We start from the raw sequence: 24,469 nt of genomic DNA, 5'->3' as shown, positions 1-24,469 counted from the left end.
CCACCAGGAATGACCCTATAGTTGAACAAGTTGATTTTTCGCTTGTGCTGTGAGGATGAAGACACATCATGGGACCCATGGGCTAGCTCAGTGACAGGGTGCTAGAGAAGACTTATGATAGGATGTGAGCTTGTGTTAGATGATTGTGGGGAGGAATTAAGGAAGCAGGACCTGGCTGTGGATTGGACGCCTCAGGGATTGAGGATAATTCTATGATTGGGCATTGTAATAAGCTAAACCCAGTCTAACACCATAACTGGTAAAGAAGCAGTAGTTACTCATATTTAGCCAGGATAAGGGGCTGTCAGGTAATTTCTGTGGCTTGGACAAGGCACATATTTTTCATGGTCCATCATAGTTACAGCATGGCCTTATCTGATTTTAATGTTCTGCAAAATTGCTTATGTTCAACAGGAGAACACTAAGGGCTTGCTTGAGCCAGGGCCAGCTTCTGGATGTCAGGGACTGTTTTTGTCTTTCTCACAGGTTATTCTATATAGCTGTAGTAGATTATCATGGCTTCATTTATTTGTTTGTTTGTGTAGGCACAGTAAACTTTCCCCGACACTTCCATAGGGTAATAGCCCCCTTGGAAATAGACATGTGTACCAGGCCTTAGACAAATGCTTAGTCACTGCTGCATGAGACACCCAAGAAGAGCTCATCAGAATCCTTCTCAGAGACTCAATATGTGGCAGGTGGAAGAAGAAATTTCTCTGATTCCTCTGATGTTCTTAATTTCGAGCTGCCTGAGATAATGTGCCCTGAGCCTTGAAAAAACAAGAGAAACACTTTTTTTGTGCACAGAAACAGAGATAAGAGGTCCATACAAAGTTCAGGAATATCCATGGGCTTGGACACAGTTTTGCCTAACGTCCCAATCCACCACTAGATTCCTCAATCATATGAGCCAATACATTCTTTTCTTTCTTAATCTAATTTTAATTCAATTTCTGTCATTTGCAGTCAAAAGCATCTAGAATAATATATAAGTATCACACACATACGTAAACTTCTCCTTTCAAGAACTGAAAATCCTTCTATTAAAATTCATACATAATCCAGCAACAACTCTTTACATGTATACTCCCGTTTATATCTGATTTTTGACCACTTCTCCCCAATATACATTGCCACCATGCTGATACAAGACATCAGTGACTACATGTCTTTGTCCTGTGTACTATTGCAGTACACTCCTTACTCATCTCCCAACTTCTCTCTAGTCTCCACAAAGCAGCCAAAATAATCTTCAGTAAGTAGAAATAAGTATACATCGGCTTGGTTAAAACTCTTTTAAACTTCCAATTTCCCCTCAAACAGATTCCAAAGTCTGGAGTTAGGACCACTGCCGAACTCGCAAACCTCATCTCATTTTTCCCTCCCCCTCACCCACTCTATTTCAGTCACACTGGCCTCCTTTAAGCCCATCAAAAATATCCTGGTTTCTTTCTGCCATCAAGACTTTACATCTATTTCCTTTGCCTGGAACACTCCTCTAATCACCGCTGCCCAACAAACCCACCCTTTAACCTCCGAGGTATCAGTCAGATCTCTTTCAGGTACATGTAATAAAACAATATTAATAGTAAAATAATTTTGAAAACAAGCCTACTATGAGGTGTCTTTCCATCCTTCCTTTCAGCTTAAACATCAGAGGTCGGTTCTCATCCCCACCCACACATTGTTGTTCTCTGTCTCAGCCCTCTATTTCTCTAACAGCACCAGCATTGTATTATAATCATATATTGATTTTTTTGTTTTGTTTTCTTTGCTCTTGTATCTTTCCCACACTTATCTATAAGACTCAACAATACCCATAAGGCCCACTTTAGCTACCTGACCATCCCGCATAAATATTTGTTTTTGCCAATGTTTCTTGCCTAACTTTCCAGTTTCCATGAATTGGGGGAATTCTTAATATTCTTCCCCAAGATTTTCCTTCTGTTCGAGTTAGCTAGTGTCCGTTCCTGACAATTAAGATTTCTCTGACCATGTCTGATTTATTTACACTGTATACCCAGGACCTAACAGGGAACCCATTACATAGTGATGCTACATAAACATTTGTTCAAATAAAATTTTATGCTGTTTTATGAAGAAAAAACAGGTCTAAGAACTGTAATCAAATCAATATAGTTGAAGGTGGGACTTCCCTTGTGGTCCAGTGGTTAAGACTCTGTGCTCCCAATGCAGGGGGACCAGGTTCGATCCCTGGTCAGGGAACTAAGTCCTGCGTGCTGCAACTAAGATCCCACATGCTGCAACTAAAAAGATCCCGCATGCCACAATTAAGGCCCGGCACAGCCAAATAAATAAATAAATAAATATTTAAAAAAACATATATATATGGTTTATACACGTCTTCTTTACTATTTGGGTCTGCTGAGTAGTTATCACAATAAAGTGCAAAAATGCTGTGTTGGGAAACTTAAACTTGAGGATGCCAAAAAAGTTATTTCATCTCTAATTGAACCATAACAAAAGAAAAGGAAGGGTAACCTACTGAGAAAAATATTCTGACACTGAAGTTGTACACTTCTATACATTACCAATAAAGCTGTGCAGTGTTTCTCATGGAGATTTTAAAGATGAGATATCACAGTTCTCTTACTAGTGGTTTTGAAGTCATCTTACAGCAGATAAAGCTTTGGCACAGATTATGATTCTAGTGATCTACGGTTGTTCAGAAGTTAGTGCAATAATCCTGTAAGAAACCACATACTTGAAACTGCTCATCAAAGTTACAGTTTAAATGCCATTTTACCATGCAAAAATTAGAGATAAGAATAGGATTAGAACCTACACTGGACCAGCAAAGTATAGTACCTGGTCATCTTGATGTGTTAGACTTCACATTTGTCCCAAGTTTGATTATTTTTCCCGCTTACTAGTGTTTCACCAATGTAAAATACATCCTGGGCAACTTTATTTTCATTTTTGTTACTAACCACAGACTGAAAAAAAAAAGACCAGCCATGTTTATCCACACTTATATTTTAAATGAAAATATAAGTCAATGAAACAGTCTCTCTCAATCAAGAAAACATCTGGCACCCAGCTGGAGAAAAAAACCAAGAATTATAAGTCTAGCCTTTCTCAGTGCTTTTACTACATTACACCTCAGCCTTTTTAGGCAACTTGCATCCCAGTGGATAAGAGAACCAAATCTGGAGGGGCGAGAGGGTGGTAAATCATACAAAGTATGGAATTTATAGCATTCAGGAGTTCAGAATTTTCAATACAAGAAATAGATCAGAAAAGCAGACACTCACGACAGCAAATGCCCACAGCTCACGCAAAGTCTCTGGCTTTTTCATCCTAACCAGTCAATTATATCCAACCATAATCATTTAAATTGGAAAATATTTGACAGATATTTCATGAATTTTACACGTTGTATTAGAAAACCATTTATCTGTACTACTTATAGTATTAAGAATACTATCTAAGATTATATTATACAATGACCCTTTCTTTCATTTTTTTCACTTAGTGGAACCTTCAAAAAGAACAGAATGCAGTCAGGTTTTAGTTATAAATCCCTAAAAATGGAAGTAAATTTTCATGCAGATAATAATGGAAGTCAGTGGATTACCTCCCAGCTATAGTAGAATCATGGTCCCACAGCCATAAAGTGGCTGCTTTAACCTGCAAGAGTTCTCTGGGTACCCTAAAAGTTGTTTCCTGATGACCAACTGTGAGCTTTCTTCTCATTTCAAACTACTGGACATTTTAAAATAAGGCAAATCTAAAGGCATGAAGCTTTCAGAAAAAAGGGTTCAATTATGCTTTATGCCCTTGGCATTTCCCCTGAAAGGTATCATCCAAATGATACTTTGTCAGACACTCCAAGCTTTGCCTGACGTGAGGAAAGCCATGTTTATGGCTGCATAGTAGTGCAGAGGATATAGAGTATAACATTATGATGAACCCAATACTTCATAGAGTTGGATCAATTGTCTTCCAATTCCTGTTTGAAAGAAGGTTTCCATTTAGTTCGGTAAGAAAGAGAACTACAGGATGATCCCTTGAGGTGTTGTACAAAATGCTTCCATTCTTTATTTCCAGGGACCCTCTTTATCTTCCAGCCCAGCACCATTCAACTCTTCATTTATTCAGTCTGTAGTTACTTGGTGAGAACCAACTACATTAAACTATATTCCAGGAACTGTTTTAAGCCCTGAGGATATGGTACACATTAACACAGACAAGTGCCTGCTCTTATAGGACTTTTATTTAAGATGAAGGAAAAGGACCATACAAGTGAGTAAAAAAAGAAACCAGATAAATACCGTAGGAAAATAAATCAGGACAAGGTAATGGAATGAAATGATCTGATAGTGGCCTCTATGCATTGTTTGGTGACAGACAACCTCTCTGGCAAGAGTCAGCCATGCGAATATCTGAGAAAAGAGACTTCTAGTCAAAAGGCACAAGTTCAAAGACATTGAAGTGGGAAGCTGCCTGTATGCTAGAGGAACAAAAAAGAGGGCCAGTGAGGCTGAAGTTCAGTGAGCTAAGTGGGAAGTGAATTTGAAATGGTAGTCAGAGACCAGATTATGGGGTCTAAGCAAGTAGTTTTTATTTTATTCTAAGTCTATTGGGAAACAAAGGTGTGACATGGCCTAATTTAAGTTTACCATGATTTCTGTTTGCAGCGTGGAGAATGCCTTTAATGTGAACTAGAGTGAAACACGGAGATTAGTTAAGCATTTACTGCATTAATCTAGGCAAAAGAGGAGGGTAGCTTAGAGCATGTGGTAACAATTGAAATGGAGAGATAGTGAAAGACTCAAGATATATTTTGGAAGTAGAATCAACAGATTTTGCTGATGTGGAGGGGCAAAGAAAGAATTAAGACACTCCTGGGTTTATCTCCCTTCAGTAAAGTGTGGAAGTCATGATATTTGCTGAAATGCAGAAGAAAGAGGGATCAAGTTTAGGAATGATGAATTAGATGCAGACACATTCATTTGAGATGACTCTGAAATATTCATGCAGACAGTGTGATTTGCAGGTCTGGACCATAGCTGTTGCCCTCTTTAAGGCCCGTCCAGAACCTATGTCCCTTGCTCTTGGACAAATCAGTCTCCGAGCTAAAACTTGAAAATGAGCCTTACAGTTATTCAAAAAGCCCTCCCCTTTTCTTCTCTTTTATTTTCTCATCCTTTTTGGAACTCTTCCTTTTCTTACTCCCAAGAGTTAAACTGTTTATCCCAGGACACTGTAACACACTTCAGCATAGCTTTGGGACTTTAAACGATTCTGTATTTGGTCTTAAACATACCCACTCTACCAAAAGAATTTATTCCTATCTCTGCTCTCTTACTAATGACTGATGGTGAGTCCTCATTAATCAGAATCCCCTTAATGCACCAACTGTTGACAGCCACTTCCAAATCAAACCCTTACCCACCGCATCTCTAGTTTAGTGGGCCGATTCAACTGAAGTCTAGGTTCCTCTTCAAAGTCTTCACTACAAAGTAATAAACAATGTCCCCTCGATTTGTTTCACAAGTTCTGGGGCATCCTATGAAATAATTTATTGACTGCAACATTAAAGAGCAGTTTTTAAAGTTTTCTGGAACCTTCATAAAAGAATGCATTAAAGATGTCTAAATGGTCCATATCGACACAGAGAATGCTCTCTGAAACACATAAAAGCTATCATAAAACATTTTGACTCTGTTTCTCTGATAAATGCCCAGTAAAATAAGCTCCCATTAATTATATTTCTGATTTTTGTCTTACTCTAGAATATTTTTAGCTAAAAAAAGCCAATATCTACCTTTTCATAAGAAATTATATGTAAGAAGGCAAATCTTTTGCTACACCTGACCTAGTTATTGTCTCCTACTTTCTATATCTAATAAGCAAATCCACAGAGGCTTTCACTGAATATTTGCAGTGGTTATTATTGTTGCTAAGAGCTCAGGACAAAATTCTCATTTGTTTAGATAAAGAAACTATGAAAGAATAATTTTTCTTTCATCATGACTAAAAAGTAGGTGGAAACATTAAGAAAAAGATTGACTTCATATACTTTGAGGTAACTGACTCAATGTAAGAAAAACATAAGAAACTTATACTAACGAAATTATTTATAGTTAACCTAGCCACTAAGATCTACTACAAGAGTTTAAGCTGTAACAACACTAAAATATTGCAACAAGATGAAAGATTGACATAATCATATAGATATTTCATCTAAACACCAAATAATAAGAAACAGTAAGGTGATTGTGTGGAAGTTTCATTTTCCATCCAGATGTTTGGCACTCTGTTGAAATACCATTGGTTTGTATGTTTCTAGTGGACAAGAATGCTATCCAACCGTAAAATACATGTGCAAAAAGGAATGAAAAACACCCTTTAAAGATTAATCAAGTGCAGCAATTTTTGCTTCAAGATTCCAGACCCATCTCTCACTTTGCAATGCATTACTTTACGAAAATTTGAGTTAAGACCCTCTCATTTGTCACCACTTTTGCAGTCTTTCTATTAGGAGGGGTTGAGATCCTAATATGCATTAAATCTTATAATACAGTTCTGAAGAGTATGTGCCCAGAAACACTTCCTCTAATGGTGGTTTCAATCGGTACAGAACACAGGTTACTGCAACAGAAAACCATGCAAGTAATTTAAATACCAGACATCATGATGCACCGACCAATTAAGCTGTTAAAGCCAAAGAGACTTCTCACATCTTGAACTTTGAAGCAAAAACTCTCAACAAGTATATTGAGAGGGCAAGATTTTCTCTTTTCTTAGAATACACACTTGAAATTAAACCCAAGTTTTTTACAGTCAAAGTATTTTTGTCTGAAATAACAACTTCAACTTTATTTCATTTCTCTGTAACCCTTATAGATTTCAAGTTTCTGACATTTGACATCCTCCCTTTTGTAAGCAGCTATATATTTTATACTTTTTTTATGTGTTTTCTCTTGGATAATACTGCTCACAAGTGAGTTTTATGAACAAATGCTATTATAATAAAAAATAAATTTATTCATGATGCACTGACTTCTTTTGCTTATTAAGTCAAAGAATATAAAAAGTAATCACACATACTTAAAGAGATACAATAACTGCAATCAATAATCTCTGGCCAGTCCCTCAGTGAAAATTCACTCACTAAAAGCACAAGGTTCAAAATAAATCCAAGATTATTTATTCAATTATGTCATTGATTCTGAGATAGAAAGGAAAAAAAACACTCACATTAGAACTGATTCTAATTTAACTTGCATTAAATTTATTATCCCTTTAAAATAACAGTGAACAGTCATACTAATATATCAAATGGAATTATTAATTCCCCAATTCTGCACATTCCCACAATCTGTATGTGGCCAAATCATAACTCAAAATTTAAAGAAAATTACCATAATATCCTTTATCATGACATCTAATTCTTTAAAGTTTCAAACAATAGAATGAATATCAACTAATAGTAACAGCAAACATCTTAAAATCAGGTGTTTAAAATTCTAACGATCACTATATGGGTTTTTTACTTATAGTATTATTTTTCTGAACGAATACTTCAAGTTGGCATTCATCTACCCCCATCAATATGAAAAACATAAAACAGAAGAAAAGAATAGCTTCCTACTTTGAGCCAAGGGCTCAAAATCATAGGCAAATTGTCCTAATATGCACCTTAGAAATCTAAACAGCAGATTCTGATTGAAACAATCACACTAATGCCCTAAATAATTCTGGGATAGGATGGTATGTCATTAAAATGGAATAAATACCACTTTGTAAACTTCAAAAACTTCATTCTTTTCTAACAAAAGAAAAATGTTCTTTATATTTGAAGCTGAGAGGCAGGTGGACTTGAGGGTAGTGAAATTGGTTCATCTGTGACTTTATTGCTAGTTTGATATTTTGAATTATTTCAGAGAGGAAATAAAATATTCCTCAAAAATATTTAGCAGCAGGCTTCCGGGAAGATGGCAGAAAAGTAAGACGTGGAGATCACCTTCCTCCCCACAGATACACCAGAAATACATCTACACGTGGAACAACTCCTACAGAACACCCACTGAATGCTGGCAGAAGACCTCAGTCCTCCCAAAAGGCAAGAAACCCCCCACATACCTGGGTAGGGCAAAAGAATAAACAGAGACAAAAGGATAGGGACGGGTCCTGCACCAGTGGGAGGGAGCTGTGAAGGAGGAAAGGTTTCCATTCACTAGGAAGCCCCTTCACGGGCGGAGACTGCGGGTGGCGGAGGGGGAAAGCTTCGGAGCTGCAGCAGAGAGCGCAGCCACAGGCGTGCGGAGGGCAAAGCGGAGAGATTCCCGCACAGAGAATCAGGGCCGACCGGCACTCACCAGCCCGAGAGGCTTGTCTGCTCACCCGCCAGGGCGGGCGGGGCTGCGAGCTGAGGCCCGGGCTTCGGTCGGAGCGCCGGGAGAGGACTGGGGTTGGCGGCGTGAACACAGCCTGCAGGGGATTAGTGCGCCACGGCTAGCCAGGAGGGAGTCCGGGGAAAAGTCTGGACCTGCCGAAGAGGCAGGAGACTTTTTCTTACCTCTTTGTTTCCTGGTGCGCGAGAAGAGGGGATTAAGAGCGCTGCTTAAAGGAGCTCCAGAGACAGGCGCGAGCCGTGGCTAAAAGCACGGACCCCAGGGACGGGCATGAGATGCTAAGGCTGCTGCTGCCGCCACCAAGAAGCCTGTGTGCGAGCACAGGTCACTATCCACACCCCCCTTCCGGGGAGCCTGTGCAGCCCGCCACTGCCAGGGTCACTGGATCCAGGGTCAAATCCTACGGGAGAACGCACGGCGCGCCTCAGGCTGGTGCAACGTCATGCCGGCCTCTGCCTCCGCAGGCTGCCCCGCACTCCGTGCTCCTCCCTCCCCCCGGGCCTGAGTGAGCCAGAGGCCCCGAATCAGCGGCTCCTTTAACCCCATCCTGTGTGAGTGAAGAACAGACGCCCTCTGGCGACCTACACGCAGAGGTGGGGCCAAATCCAAAGCTGAGCCCCTGGGAGCTGTGAGAACAAAGAAGAGAAAGGGAAATCCCTCCCAGCAGCCTCAGAAGCAGCAGATTAAAGCTCCACAATCAACTTGATGTACCTGCATCTGTGAAATACATGAACAGACAACGAATCATCCCAAATTGAGGAGGTGGACTTTGGGAACAACGATATATATATTTTGTTCCCTTTGCCTCTTTTTGTGAGTGTGTATGTGTATGCTTCTGTGTGAGATTTTGTCTGTATAGCTTTGCTTCCACCATTTGTCCTAGGGTTCTATCCGTCCGTTTTTTTGGTTGTTGTTTTTTAATTTTTTTTCTTTTTTTTCTCTTAATAATTATTTTTTATTTAAATAACTTTATTATATTTTATCTTACTTTATTTTATTTTACTTTATCTTGTTTCTATTTTTCCTTCCTTCCTTCCTTCCTTCCTCCCTCCCTCCCTCCTTTCTTTCCTTCTTTCTCTCTTTTACTTCTACTAATTCTTTCTTTCTACTTTTTCTTCCTTTTATTCTGAGCCGTGTGGATTCAAGGCTCTTGGTGCAGCAGCCAGTAGTCTGTGCTGTGCCTCTGAGGAGGGAGAGCCAACTTCAGGACACTGGTCCACAAGAGACCTCCAGCTCCACATAATATCAAATGGCGAAAATCTCCCAGAGATCTCCATATCAACACCAGCATCCAGCTTCACTCAACGACCAGCAAGCTACAGTGCTGGACACCCTATGCCAAACAACTAGCAAGACAGGAACACAACCCCATCCATTAGCAGAGAGGCTGCCTAAAATCATAATAAGTCCACAGACACTCCAAAACACACCACCAGATGTGGACCTGCCCACCAGAAAAACAAGATCCAGCCTCATCCACCAGAACACAGGCACTAGTCCCCTCCACCAGGAAGCCTACACAACCCACTGAACCAACCTTAGCCACTGCGGACAGACACCAAAAACAACGGGAACTACGAACCTGCAGCCTGCAAAAAGGAGACCCCAAACACAATAAGATAAGCAAAATGAGAAGACAGAAAAACAGCAGATGAAGGACCAAGATAAAAACCCACCAGACCTAACAAATGAAGAGGAAATAGGCAGTCTACCTGAAAAAGAATTCAGAATAATGATAGTAAAGATGATGCAAAATCTTGGAAATAGAATACAGAAAATGCAAGAAACATTTAACAAGGACCTAGAAAAACTAAAGAGGAAACAAGCAAAGATGAACAACACAATAAATGAAATTAAAAATACTCTAGATGGGATCAATAGCAGAATAACTGAGGCAGAAGAACGGATAAGTGACCTGGAAGATAAAATAGTGGAAATAACTACTGCAGAGCAAAATAAAGAAAAAAGAATGAAAAGAACTGAGGACAGTCTCAGAGACCTCTGGGACAACATCAAATGCACCAACATTCGAATTATAGGGGTTCCAGAAGAAGAAGAGAAAAAGAAAGGGACTGAGAAAATATTTGAAGAGATTATAGTTGAAAACTTCCCTAATATGGGAAAGGAAATAGTTAATCAAGTCCAGGAAGCACAGAGAGTCCCATACAGGATAAATCCAAGGAGAAATACGCCAAGACACATATTAATCAAACTGTCAAAAATTAAATACAAAGAAAACATATTAAAAGCAGCAAGGGTAAAACAACAAATAACACACAAGGGAATTCCCATAAGGTTAACAGCTGATCTTTCAGCAGAAACTCTGCAAGCCAGAAGGGACTTACAGGACATATTTAAAGTGATGAAGGAGAAAAACCTGCAACCGAGATTACTCTGCCCAGCAAGGATCTCATTCAGATTTGATGGAGAAATTAAAACCTTTAAACCAAAAGCTGAGAGAGTTCAGCACCACCAAACCAGCTTTACAACAACTGCTAAAGGAACTTCTCTAAGAAAGAAACACAAGAGAAGGAAAAGACCTACAATAATGAACCCCAAACAATTAAGAAAATGGGAATAGGAACATACATATCGATAATTACCTTAAATGTAAATGGATTAAATGCTCCCACCAAAAAGGCACAGATTGGCTGAATGGATACAAAAACAAGACCCATATATATGCGGTCTACAAGAGACCCACTTCAGACCTAGAGACACAGACAGACTGAAAGTGAGGGGATGGAAAAAGATATTTCATGCAAATGGAAATCAAAAGAAAGCTGGAGTAGCAATTCTCATATCAGACAAAATAGGCTTTAAAACAAACACTATTACAAGAGACAAAGAAGGACACTACATAATTATCAAGGGATCGATCCAAGAAGAAGATATAACAATTGTAAATATTTATGCACCCAACATAGGAGCACCTCAATACATAAGGCAAATACTAAGAGCCATAAAGGGGAAATCGACAGTAACACATTCATAGTAAGGAACTTTAACACTCCACTTTCACCAATGGACAGATCATCCAAAATGAAAATAAACAAGGAGACACAAGCTTTAAATGATACATTAAACAAGATGGACTTAATTGATATTTATAGGACATTCCATCCAAAAACAACAGAATACACATTTTTCTCAAGTGCTCATGGAACATTCTCCAGGATAGATCATATCTTGGGTCACAAATCAAGCCTTGGTAAATTTAAGAAAATTGAAATTGTATCAAGTATCTTTTCCAACAACAACGCTATGAGGCTAGATATCAATTACAAGAAAAGATCTCTAAAAAATACAAACACATGTAGGCTAAACAGTACACTACTTAATAACGAAGTGACCACTGAAGAAATCAAAGGGGAAATCAAAAAATACCTAGAAACAAATGACAATGGAGACACGACGACCCAAAATCTATGGGATGCAGCAAAAGCAGTTCTAAGAGGGAAGTTTATAGCAATTCAATCCTACCTTAAGAAGCAGGAAACATCTCAAATAAACAACCTAACCTTGCACCTAAAGCAATTAGAGAAAGAAGAACAAAAAAACCCTAAGGTTAGCAGAAGGAAAGAAATCATAAAAATCAGATCAGAAATAAATGAAAAAGAAATGAAGGACATGATAACAAAGATCAATAAAACTAAAAGCTGGTTCTTTGAGAAGATAAAGAAAATTGATAAACCGTTAGCCAGACTCATCAAGAAAAAAAGGCAGAAGACTCAAACCAGTAGAATTAGAAATGAAAAAGGAGAAGTAACTACTGACACTGTAGAAATACAAAAGATCATGAGAGATTACTATAAGCAACTCTATGCCAATAAAATAGACAACCTGGAAGAAATGGACAAATTCTTACAAATGCACAACTGCCAAGACTGAATCAGGAAGAAATAGAAAATATGAACAGACCAATCACAAACACTGAAATTGAGACTGTGATCAAAAATCTTCCAACAAACAAAAGCCCAGGACCAGATGGCTTCACAGGCAAATTCTATCAAACATTTAGAGAAGAGCTAACACCTATCCTTCTCAAACTCTTCCAAAATATAGCAGAGGGAGGAACACTCCCAAACTCATTCTACGAGGCCACCATCACCCTGATACCAAAACCAGCCAAGGATGTCACAAAGAAAGAAAACTACAGGCCAATATCACTGATGAAAATAGATGCATAAATCCTCAACAAATACTAGCAAACAGAATCCAACAGCACAATAAACGGATCATACACCATGATCAAGTGGGGTTTATTCCAGGAATGCAAGGATTCTTCAATATAGGCAAATCAATCAATGTGATACACCATATTAACAAATTAAAGGAGCAAAACCATATGATCATCTCAATAGATGCAGAGAAAGCTTTTAACAAAATTCAACACCTATTTATGATAAAAACTCTGCAGAATGTAGGTATAGAGGGAACTTTCCTCAACATAATAAAGGCCATATATGACAAACCCACAGCCAACATCGTCCTCAATGGTTAAAAAGTGAAAGTATTTCCACTAAGGTCAGGAACAAGACAAGGTTGCCCACTCTCCCCATTCTTATTCAACATAGTTTTGGAAGCTTTAGCCACAGCTATCAGAGAAGAAAAGGAAATAAAAGGAATCCAAATCGGAAAAGAAGAAGTAAAGCTGTCACCATTTCAGATGACATGACACTATACATAGAGAATCCTAAAGATGCTAACAGAAAACTACTAGAACTAATCAATGAATTTGGTAAAGTAGCAGGATACAAAATTAATGCACAGAAATCTCTGGCATTCCTATACACTAATGATGAAAAATCTGAAAATGGAATCAAGAAAACACTCCCATTTACCATTGCAAGAAAAAGAGTAAAATATCTAGGAATAAACCTACCTACGGAGACAAAAGACCTATATGCAGAAAATTATAAGACATTGATGAAAGAAATTAAAGATGATACAAATAGATGGAGAGATATACCATCTTCTTGGATTGGAAGACTCAACATTGTGAAAATGACTCTACTACCTAAAGCAGTCTGCAGATTCAATGCAATCCCTATCAAAGTACCACTGGCATTTTTCACAGAACTAGAACAAAAACTTTCACAATTTGTATAGAAACACAAGAGACCCCGAATAGCCAAAGCATTCTTGAGAACGAAAAACGGAGCTGGAGGAATCAGGCTCCCTGACTTCAGACTATGCTACATAGCTACAGTAATCAAGACAGTATGGTACTGGCACAAAAACAGAAATGTAGATCAATGGAACAGGATAGAAAGCCCAGAGATAAACCCAAGCACATATGGTCACCTTATCTTTGATAAAGGAGGCAGGAATGTACAGTGGAGAAAGGGCATCCTCTTCAATAAGTGGTGCTGGGAAAACTGGACAGGTACATGTAAAAGTATGAGATTAGATCACTCCCTAACACCATACACAAAAATAAGCTCAAAATGGATTAAAGACCTAAATGTAAGGCCAGAAACTATCAAACTCTTAGAGGAAAATATAGGCAGAACACCCTATGACATAAATCACAGCAAGATCCTTTTTGACCCACCTCCTAGAGAATTGGAAATAAAAACAAAAATAAACAAATGGGACGTAATGAAACTTCAAAGCTTTTGCACAGCAAAGGATACCATAAACAAGACCAAAAGACAACCCTCAGAATGGGAGAAAATATTTGCAAATGAAGCAACTGACAAAGGATTAATCTCCAAAATTTATAAGCAGCTCATGCAGCTCAGTAACAAAAAAACCAAACAACCCAATCCAAAAATGGGCAGAAGACCTAAATAGACATTTCTCCAAAGAAGATATACAGATTGCCAACAAACACATGAAAGAATGCTCAACATCATCATTAATCATTAGAGAAATGCAAATCAAAACTACAATGAGATATCATCTCACACCAGTCAGAATGGCCATCATCAAAAAATCTAGAAACAATAAATGCTGGATAGGGTGTGGAGAAGAGGGAACCCTCTTGCACTGCTGGTGGGAATGTAAATTGATACAGCCACTGTGGAGAACAGTATGGAGGTTCGTTAAAATACTACAAATAGAACTACCATATGACCCAGCAATCCCACTACTGGGCATATACCCTGAGAAAACTATAATTCAAAAAGAGTCATGTACCAAAATGTTCATTGCAGCTCTATTTACAATCGCCTGGAGATGGAAACAACCTAAGTGTCCATCATCGAATGAATGGATAAAGAAGATGTGGCACATATATACAATGGAATATTACTCAGCCATATAAAGAAACGAAACTGAGCTATTTGTAATGAGGTGGATAGACCTAGAGTCTGTCATACAGAGTGAAGTAAGTCAGAAAGAGAAAGACAAATACCGTATGCTAACACATATATATGGAATTTAAGGGGAATAAATGTCATGAAGAACCTAGGGGTAAGACAGGAATATAGACACAGACCTACTAGAGAACGGACTTGAGGATATGGGGAGGGGGAAGGGTAAGCTGTGACAAAGCAAGAGAGAGGCATGGACATATATACACTACCAAACGTAAGGTAGCTAGTGGGAAGCAGTCGCATAGCACAGGGAGATCAGCTCAGTGTTTTGTCACCACCTAGAGGGGTGGGATAGGGAGGGTGGGAGGGAGACGCAAGAGGGAAGAGATATGGGAACATAGGTATATGTATAACGGATTCACTTTGTTATAAAGCAGAAACTAACACACCATTGTAAAGCAATTATACTCCAATAAAGATGTAATATATATATATATATATATATATTTAACAGGATTTTAGTTTTAACTGAAAAATTATACAATTACCTTAACAGAAAATTGTATATATAGTGATATTTAGATTTTGAGTGGTTTAAGGAAATATTAATAAAGGAAAGAATATAGTTATTAGATAATTTAAATAGAAATGTCCCTACTTGACACTAGAACAGTGTTCTAAGAAGACTGTAGAACTTGACTCCAGAACTTTGTGATTTTTGTCTTCATATGTGTAACTTTGCACCCTGAGTTTTTTAAGTAATATTTTATTAATTAAAGAGAAGTCAATATGGTATTCTAAATCTGAGGTCAATATAAAATGAACTAAAAAGCATTAAAAGTGTTCAAACATTTATCTTTATTTTCTATGTCTTGATTTCATTCACTAATAATAAATTATCCTAAAGAAAATGTATTCTCCTGTCCTGTGCAGCGAGGTATGCCAAATCATTCTATTTAAAACATGATACATTTCATTAATATGCTTCTTGGAAAATTGCCTGGAGAGGAGAAACAAGTTCTAATTTTTAAATACTCTAGACAGCTTATTATAGCCTAGGCTGAAATACAAAACAAATGCAGGGAGATCAAGTACTCCTGAAATTCAGCATGCAGTTTTACATGGTCCTTACTGATTCCAAGAGATTTATTTGATTAAACACATAAGCAGAAATAACACTGCTCTTCGTAACTGGCTATTTGGGTAAATTTATGTTTTTAAAATAAGCTAGAAGTCTACACTAAATTCAATTTCCTATTGAATTTTATTTAGTATCTGCAATATACCACATATTTGTTTGACAAAATTCTTCCTGCTTTGAGGTGGAGAAGTTTTAGCCATTGAAAACCATGAACTTATGTGGATGAGTAAGTCTAATGGAGAAAGCAGTAATACTAAAATAATTTGTGGGTTTTTTCCTCCTACTTCTGCACTCTCATAACACCATGCTTTTTTATACTCTCCTTTCTTTCACACATGCACGCAAAGAAACATGCAAAATGGGGGAAAAAAGGATCATACTGATGAGGGCTTACACTTCTTGGTTTGAAGAATGCAGCAGAATACCACACACTCAAAACAAACAGATAAAATTCATAAGAAAATTAGAAATGTTAAGCCTAGACTCATGTTTACCATTAAATTTTTGCAACATATGCAAACAACAATTTGAACATTTAAGTGCTTGATTTTCAGATTTGATTATCTACAATGCCAAAATACCTCAAATGATTACAGGTTTCCCATTTCAACTAATTCTGTTAAGTACCACTAAATATTTTGTAAAATACTTTTTGGGTCCCTAAGTGGGTTACATTTATATTATTCTTCTGCAATGAGTAATAATGGATAATTATTATCTGTTTATTGCCCAAGAGGAGAATTAGTTCCCAGAAATAAAATCTTGGTTAAATTTTGCTGTACACTACTTCAAGTACAAATTACCCACAACAGATTAAGACTTGGCTTTGTGTATAAGAAAATTTCCGGCTTGAGATTTTGGGAAGACACAACATATGGAAAAAAATAAAGTAACTTGGTAAAATAATTTAGAAAATGAAATGGTGTAAAATGCTGTAACCACAGTATATAAGTAAGGTTTCCTCCAATAACCATTAAAGATACAGTTATAATCCGACTTTCTTTAGCACTCATTTTATTCTGTTATAACATTACAAAAATGGCTTTCTGCACTAAAACTGGGCACATCTTGCTCATATCTATTCACTTGCTCCTTGTTCAAAAAAGTCTAAGGAAAACATGCACACATGCTAATTTATTTGAAGTTGAAATGCACATGCATTTCATTTCTCAGAAACTTAGTGGAAATAGTTCCTCAGTGTGCAATGAAGACAGTAATAAAATATGAGTAAGTAGAAAATTGTACTTGTTCAAAATCCACTAACTATTTTATACCTCTATAGAATTATAAACATTTAAGATATGTTCTAACAAGCAAATAGTCCAATAAAATATATGTTTTGGTATCAAAAGGTGTTCCATTAATTTTTACTATTTCTCTTCTCCCTTTTTTGTGTAACATACACAAAACGGAGAAAGAAATGCGGGGGCAGAAACTATGTTCCCACGTTGTTTTATATGAAATTTATTTCTGTAAAAGTATTCACATGGGTGACCAGAATTTAAGCTATTATCCTTACCCCAGAATGAGAAAGGTAAGCTCAGAGAACTATTCTTTTTTGTCCTTTATTGTCAGGGAAGCTCTACATTCCAGGGAGGAAAATTTGCATGCTTATTTCTTCTTCCGGTGAGTTATCTGATTTCCAGTTTCCTGACAGTATTGACTATAGATAAATTACACAAATTTAAAGTTAGATAGATGAGAGTTCAACACCAAGCTCTTCCATCCTTTACTTATCTGCTTACTAATCCTCAGTTCCTTCACCCATAGAATGGGAACCAGAATCATGCCTTCCTTATGAGCTGACATGAGGCATTCCTGCAAAGGATATACTACAAGATCTGCCACATAGTAAATGTTTAATAAATTTTATCATTATTTTACTACATGCGGAAAGATGACTTTAAAACATGATGATAGAAACTATATTTCCTGAACATGTACTGTTATGCCAGGCACCATGTGAGTACTTTACATGCATTATCTAACTTGACCCTTACAACCTTGTTAACCCATTTTACAGACAAAACAATTAAGGGGGGACATTCTCTAGTCCCAAGCATTTCAAAGATACTATATATTTTTTAATCTCTTTTGAACTACTCTAGGCTTAAAGGGGAGATTCAGAGAAAAAGACATAGCCTATATCTACGTTAAAAATAATAATTTGGTGAGAAATTTCCCTCCATTATGGCAGATATTACCACATTAGACATAGCTTTTTTCCTAATACTTCCATGAATTACAATACTACTAGATGAAATTATATAAATCAATTCATTGATTGTGTTTTTTAAAGATCTATTTCACCCTATATTTTTAAACAGATTTGGAATCTGACATTTTTGTTTCATTTCTGGCTAATAATCGGTTTGATTTGTTTCTGTTGTATGATTTCATAGATGATAAATTTGAAGCTTATGTCCTCTAACTTCATTCCTTAATAATAATAACAATAAAAGATTTAAATGTCCAGAAATAAATTGAAATATTTCACAATATATGTACAATAACTATAAATAAGCTAAATATACATAGATCTGATCAAGGCCAAAGTTAAAACTCTAATTTTAATATGAACCAAATCTCACGTGTGTGAGTATATGTATGTGTGTATAAGGCATGAAGTTTTGTTTGACTTGGAAAATATATGATAAAAGTAAACATTAAATATTTACTTCATCATGCTATATATAGTATGATCATATATCATAGAATATATACTAATATAGTAGCTCTCAGGTTTCTATTCCAAAGAACGGAAATATTTGAAAAAATTGTGCGATTCACAGAACTCCTTGAAAATGAGAAATCATAAAAGTTTAGTGAGTGAATTAAAATTAGAACCCAGTTGTAGAATGCAACAGTCAGATTCACAAAAATGTCTGTACAGATAATCCTCAAACTGCTTAATTCATGAAGAGAGCTCTAAGTATTGAGCATGTCTCCAAAGAGCAGGGCTCAACATTAAGAGACAGTCTGATTTTCAGCATTAATATAAATAGTAACCAGAAAGAAAATTCTAAAATGCAGTCAAAAGTTTGATAATATTGATAACATTATGTAATCAGATATGTGGCTATTGTTAAAATTCTTTTTTTAAAAAAAAGGAAAATTGAAATTTGTGGTGCCATTATTACTCCATTAGTATCATTACAGAAAAACATTTTTAACAAAAATTTTTAATGTTTTTTAATAAAATAAAAAATTTCTTAGATATTTTATAAATAAATATTTTTTCATTCTTTAAAAACAAATCAGATATCAGAGTATATGTCAATGTTATTCTCTTAAACTTTAAATTATTGTATCCTTATAGTTAAGATGTATGTATGTCCTTTTAGTTTCTCATATATATAGCATATGTGAAACTAAATACATATGCAATGTATTGTGTATGTATTCATATATACAGTCTAATATAGTATATATTTATATATATAGTGAATATATACTGTATAATATGTATTCCATATATCTGAAACTAAAGGGACATAGGCACATCTTAACTATAAGGTCCTGGTAATTTAGAGCTTGAAAAAATAATATTGTTATGTAATCTGATATGCATGTATCTTGTAGTTTTTCATATATACCTATTTCTACCATCACATTATTAACAAGGAGAATGGTTCTGCATTGACCAAGGATTCTCACCCAGAAACCCATGGTTCTTTAGGTTTTAAGGGATGAGACTTGAAAGATTTGTAAAACACCCAGAGTCAATATAAAATTTGTGTGCGATATTTTACACCTCTCTGATGAGTGGCTTTCCAACTTTCCTAAAGGTTAAGAACAACTATCAGAGTTAGAAGAAAGTCAATAGAGAAAGAAAGAAATTGAGAGATGATGGAATAGTGGGTGCATGCACCATGGTATGGTGTCTGGTTTTTAAATCCTACCTCTCCCACATGGCTGTGGAATCCTCTTTAGGTTTCTTTATTTTTTGTTTAATTTTAATAACAATTGATGTTTATTAAAATGGAAAATGTTTTGTTAATTATTTGGATTCCAAATCTTGCAATATTGCAAGTAAGAACTCATTAATGTAATATTAAATATTGACAATATATTAATAAATTATAACTTATTCATCAAATTACAGGTGACATGAAAACATTAGGGATTCATGTTTTGTTTAAGTCTTTCCTTCCATGTAATTGTTAGGTAATAGTGGATGAACTAGGACTACTACTAATGTTTGACAAATGCTACTAATGTTACACTGTATAAGTGCGACATATTACCTTGTGTATTTTTTGAAAGACCATCGTAAATATTTTAAATGTTCGTTTTTTAAAAATTTTAATCCAAAATTATTCAGAGATGACTGTGATACTATGCAGAGTAAACTTCCCAAGTAGATTTTAGATACACTTGTCAGGTGCTATTGCAAAAAAAGGATGGTTGGACTCATTAAATGGTTGGACTCAGCAGAATTATGTATAGCTCATCACAGCTACACAGAATGACCCAAATATCCAGGGATTTAGCAATGTATACAAAGATGGTCATGACAATTTCTGAGTCATAGTTTTACAGTTTAGGACATAAGATACCTATTTTACATTCAGATCATATTCAGATGATATCTATTTCACTATGCATAATACAAATGTCATCATACATTTTAATCACATACTGAGAAGTTACAGATATAAACTATTTCTATAAATTATGATTAATCATAAAACGATTTGCTCCACCTTTTGAATTTTCTATTAGTTTATTCAAACAAAGGAGATATATACAGGCACTAGTTATGAATAAAATTCGCCAGGAAAATATGACTTGTATTTCAGATATTTGGAGTTTGAATATTATACTCATTGAATCACTGAGTCAATAAAGAAATTTATTTCATGCTCCTGAATAAAACAAATTTAAGATAAATGTGCTAGGTTGGCTCTAGGAACAACTTCAATATTGAAGCAATATTGACTTATACGCATGTAGCAATACACATATATTGCTTTTTGAATCACTTTTAATGTGAGTAATACATATATTTTTAATGTCATTTAAAGTCTTGTTCAGTGAAAAATGGTAACTCTGTTTGACTTGCCTTTTCTGAGTCAATCATGAAACTGTTTAATGAATTAGCTGAGATATAGTAAGAAAGAAAACGTTGTTTAGTTTTGCTTTACTCAGTAGAGATACGAGAGTAAGTTCTTTTCAGGTAGTGAGTTGAATGGCCAAAATCACAGTGCCATTTCCTACTTCACATTGTGTCCAGTAAGTAATACAGATTTGGTCACCATGTTCTTAGCATTTTTTTTCAGGGATGTTACACGCACCGCGGAGGAGCTGAGTAGGTAGGTGCTTGATCTCTCTTAATAGGACTTCCTTCCACAACAGAGCTGGCTATTGAAGTGCCTCCTGAAGCTTTCACTGAGCAGATAAAGAGTAAATGGATTGACACAAGAACTGCAAAAGCTCAGAATCCGGGCCACTAAGGTGACAATCATGTGGCCTAGAGATGGGTCAATCTCATTATAGTTGAAAGACCTATACATGTAAAGGATGTGATTTGGAAACCAGCAGAAGACAAAGCAACACACAAAGAGACCAGCACAATTTTGGCCAGGCGTTTCCGTGTTTCCACCCGCAAATATAAGGAAATAGTCCCACCGATTAAAATGAAAACAGAGGCAGCCACATTCTAAAACACATCATGGTACAAAAGATGTAAAACTTAGCATGCAAATGCACCCAAAAGCACAAAAAGGATTTTCCTAGTCAAAGTAATGATTTTAACGATTTGATGAAGCCTATTTTGGTCACTATACTAATTTCACTTTAAAATATTTGACAGTTTATAAATGGGTATGTCTTCATGTTAAAACTGTGATCTTGAAAAATTTCTTATTTTTAACTCTTTTTCCTTTGCTTAACGTCTTACTGTGATCACTATAAATATAAATCATTTGTTTGTATTAAATCCATTGAATTAATAAACCACAGAATATATTCAAGCTTAGAAAATTTTTAAATCAGACTATTTTAAATAAGAAATACTGATCTATTGAAAAAGGGCATGACTTTTTAAAAACCCTTATCCACAAAAAAAAAAAAACAACCTTGAGATTTAATTTAAACTTCTGACTCTCATAAATCAAAATAACCTGACATAATTGTCGTTTCTATAAACATTACTATGTTCGGCTGCCTAACCTTAAAATAAAAATAAAAACATTTTCTATCTTTTCATGAAATTCACCTCCTATGTTTACTGTTTTATAAGAAGGTCTTCAGGAATGTGATAAATCGACAAAATTCAAATATGGGACATTAATCGTTTTAAATCTAAAAGTCATTTTCTAACATCTAGAGTCCAAAGTTTAGCTCACATTTGTCTAATTTGTTTGAATATTTAAATAAGGCAACATGAAAGTGAAAACATAATTTACTAAGATATTTATAGTAGATAACATATTTTCTGAGCTAAAACTATTGGTAGTTAACTAGAATATACCAGAGAAGTCTGGAAAGGTTTAGGACTGAAACAGATCTGACACTGGGGAGTAAGTAGTAGTGAATGGTGACAGTAAACAAAGGTGCAAGTGAAAAGGAATCTAGTTCAAGAAGCAGAATGTGGTACTCCAGATATATCCCAGTGGCATAAATTAGGCAACTTGGCCTTATAAATGAGGTGGATGTGAAATTTACATTACTAAGCACAGTCCTCCCTAGCAGGTGGAGCATAGGTGCAAGAATTTCACAGCAGTCTATACTTGGAGATTCAAATGGATAGGTAGGCTGTTAGCATTGAGATTACTTCTTGGAAGATGTCAAGCCCAGTTACCCAGCCAGAGTTTATAAATCCCAATAGGGAAATTCACATACACACACACACACAAAAGTCAGAACTAAGGCCACTGAAAAACAAAAATGTGGAGGTGGGGAAGGTCAGAGGAACTCAACTTTAGAAGCCAAAGCAAAAACTCAGATACCCAAACTGAGATACAAATTGGATTACAGGGCTCTGAATAAAAGGATTGTACATGAAGGGAAAAGTAAAGTGAGCCTGTGACCCAGACATTTTTGCTTCAATGATGCCAGGTATTGAGGTAATAAATATATTACTTTTTCTAATAATTACTTTAATGACTTGTATTTTTTAAGCCTTTAAAGCAGATGTGGATCACTGATGTTTATGGACATCAATAAATAGAGGTCACCATCTGCACAGAAAAACCTTAACCAGATTTAGTGCCCAAAGACCCAGCCTGTGCCTCCATCTCCAGCCCATCAAATTTTAATCATCTGTGATTCAACTCGTTTTCATTCAAACTGGGGAGCAGGCATCCATGACCTCCCCATACCTATAGAACCCTTTGGCAGAAGTTCCTCACTAGGAATGCACAAATGTACAGCTTGAAACTGTCCCATAACTGCAGTATTTCCATCTTTTTCTAGATTAACGCAACTGGTTTTACCTTACATTAGTACTATGTATTCTTTAGAGAAGAAAAAGTACATAAGGTGCAGGTCGTAGTTTTAAAATTAGTATATAATATTTATTTATCGGAAAAGCTATAAAGTTGAATTAGACCAAGTCCTACTTCAGCAGCAGCCCACCTTCTGATCACTCTCACTATTGCTCTGCTGCCCTCTGTTCCCAGTCTCTCATTTTGGCATCTTAGCCAAACCTCATCCCCAGACCCCAGCAGTGTCCTACAGTCCTTTCCTGATGCGTCCTTCCCCCAGACTTTCTGTCATCTTTAGTGAGCTAATGGGAGAAGAAAAAATAATTGAATAAATATATACTTATAATGTGAAATTCTTTTCTGGTTTGTTATGTGTTTCTTTGCATAAACATTTGCACATAAAGAAAAGCCACCAGAGACATTAATTTCAAATGAGCCTAGGCCCAGATGTCAGATAAGCTGGACCTCAGTGGGCTTTTAGAGCTAACACATGGCCACATATTAGAGAACGCCCAACATCCCTTCCAGTTCAGGCTAGTGCATGTTCCAGTGCCCTTCTGACTGTTCTAATCATTCCTGATATTGAAAACCTATGAAAGAGAACTCAAAATAGCACCTACTGCTTCTGCCCATCTTGCTCCCAACACACACACCTACCAAGCTTACCTGTTTTTTGGTAATGTTCATTGTATTCTCCCAGAAGATTATGTGCACTTTTAATTAAGTCCTTGCAATATGATAATAATAAATACTAATAATAGCAAGTGGTATAAGGAAGTAGACCAAGAAGAGGAGCACTGAATGAATCTTTGGATGTAATTCATCAGTCTGAGGATAGGGTATACACGCCGTGAAGCTGACGTTATCCAAGCCACCGATGTGCGCCACTTGGGAAAACACGGCTTCTGGAACAGCCAACAGCGCCAAGACCACCCAGATACCCACGGCCTTCACACAGGTCCACAGCACCGCCCCTGATGTCTGCATATCCATGGAGTTTACAGTGGTTCTGTACCTGGACAGATAATACATTTCAAATTACTCTCTTAAGAAAGAAAAATTAAAAAGAGAAAGGAAAAGAGAGAGAGAGATCTTACTAAAAGAGAGGTGCCAACACCCCGTTATTCCCAGGCTGTTATGTGTGCAATAACTAAGATCCTTGGTGTCTCTCTGTCTACAAGTCATTCCACTGCTTATTAGCACAGAAGACATGAAGAGAAAAACAAATATTTTAAATTGTCATTTCCCAAA

General features: G+C 36.3%; 1 protein-coding gene across 1 annotated transcript; it reads right to left on the bottom strand.

Moving 5' to 3' along the window:
* Positions 1-20,989: 20,989 nt before the first annotated feature.
* NMBR (neuromedin B receptor) lies at positions 20,990-24,211 on the bottom strand. The gene is given in 4 exon segments (XM_065889070.1): positions 20,990-21,352; positions 21,355-21,397; positions 23,890-23,941; positions 23,944-24,211. Coding segments are annotated over 4 exon segments (726 nt in total).
* Between the last annotated feature and the right edge of the window lie 258 nt (positions 24,212-24,469).

The sequence above is a fragment of the Phocoena phocoena genome, chromosome 12, assembly GCF_963924675.1.
Source record: "Phocoena phocoena chromosome 12, mPhoPho1.1, whole genome shotgun sequence".
NCBI lineage: Eukaryota > Metazoa > Chordata > Mammalia > Artiodactyla > Phocoenidae > Phocoena > Phocoena phocoena.
The sequence above is the reverse complement of the archived record's forward strand: the minus strand, read 5'-3'. Positions and strand labels throughout refer to the sequence as shown.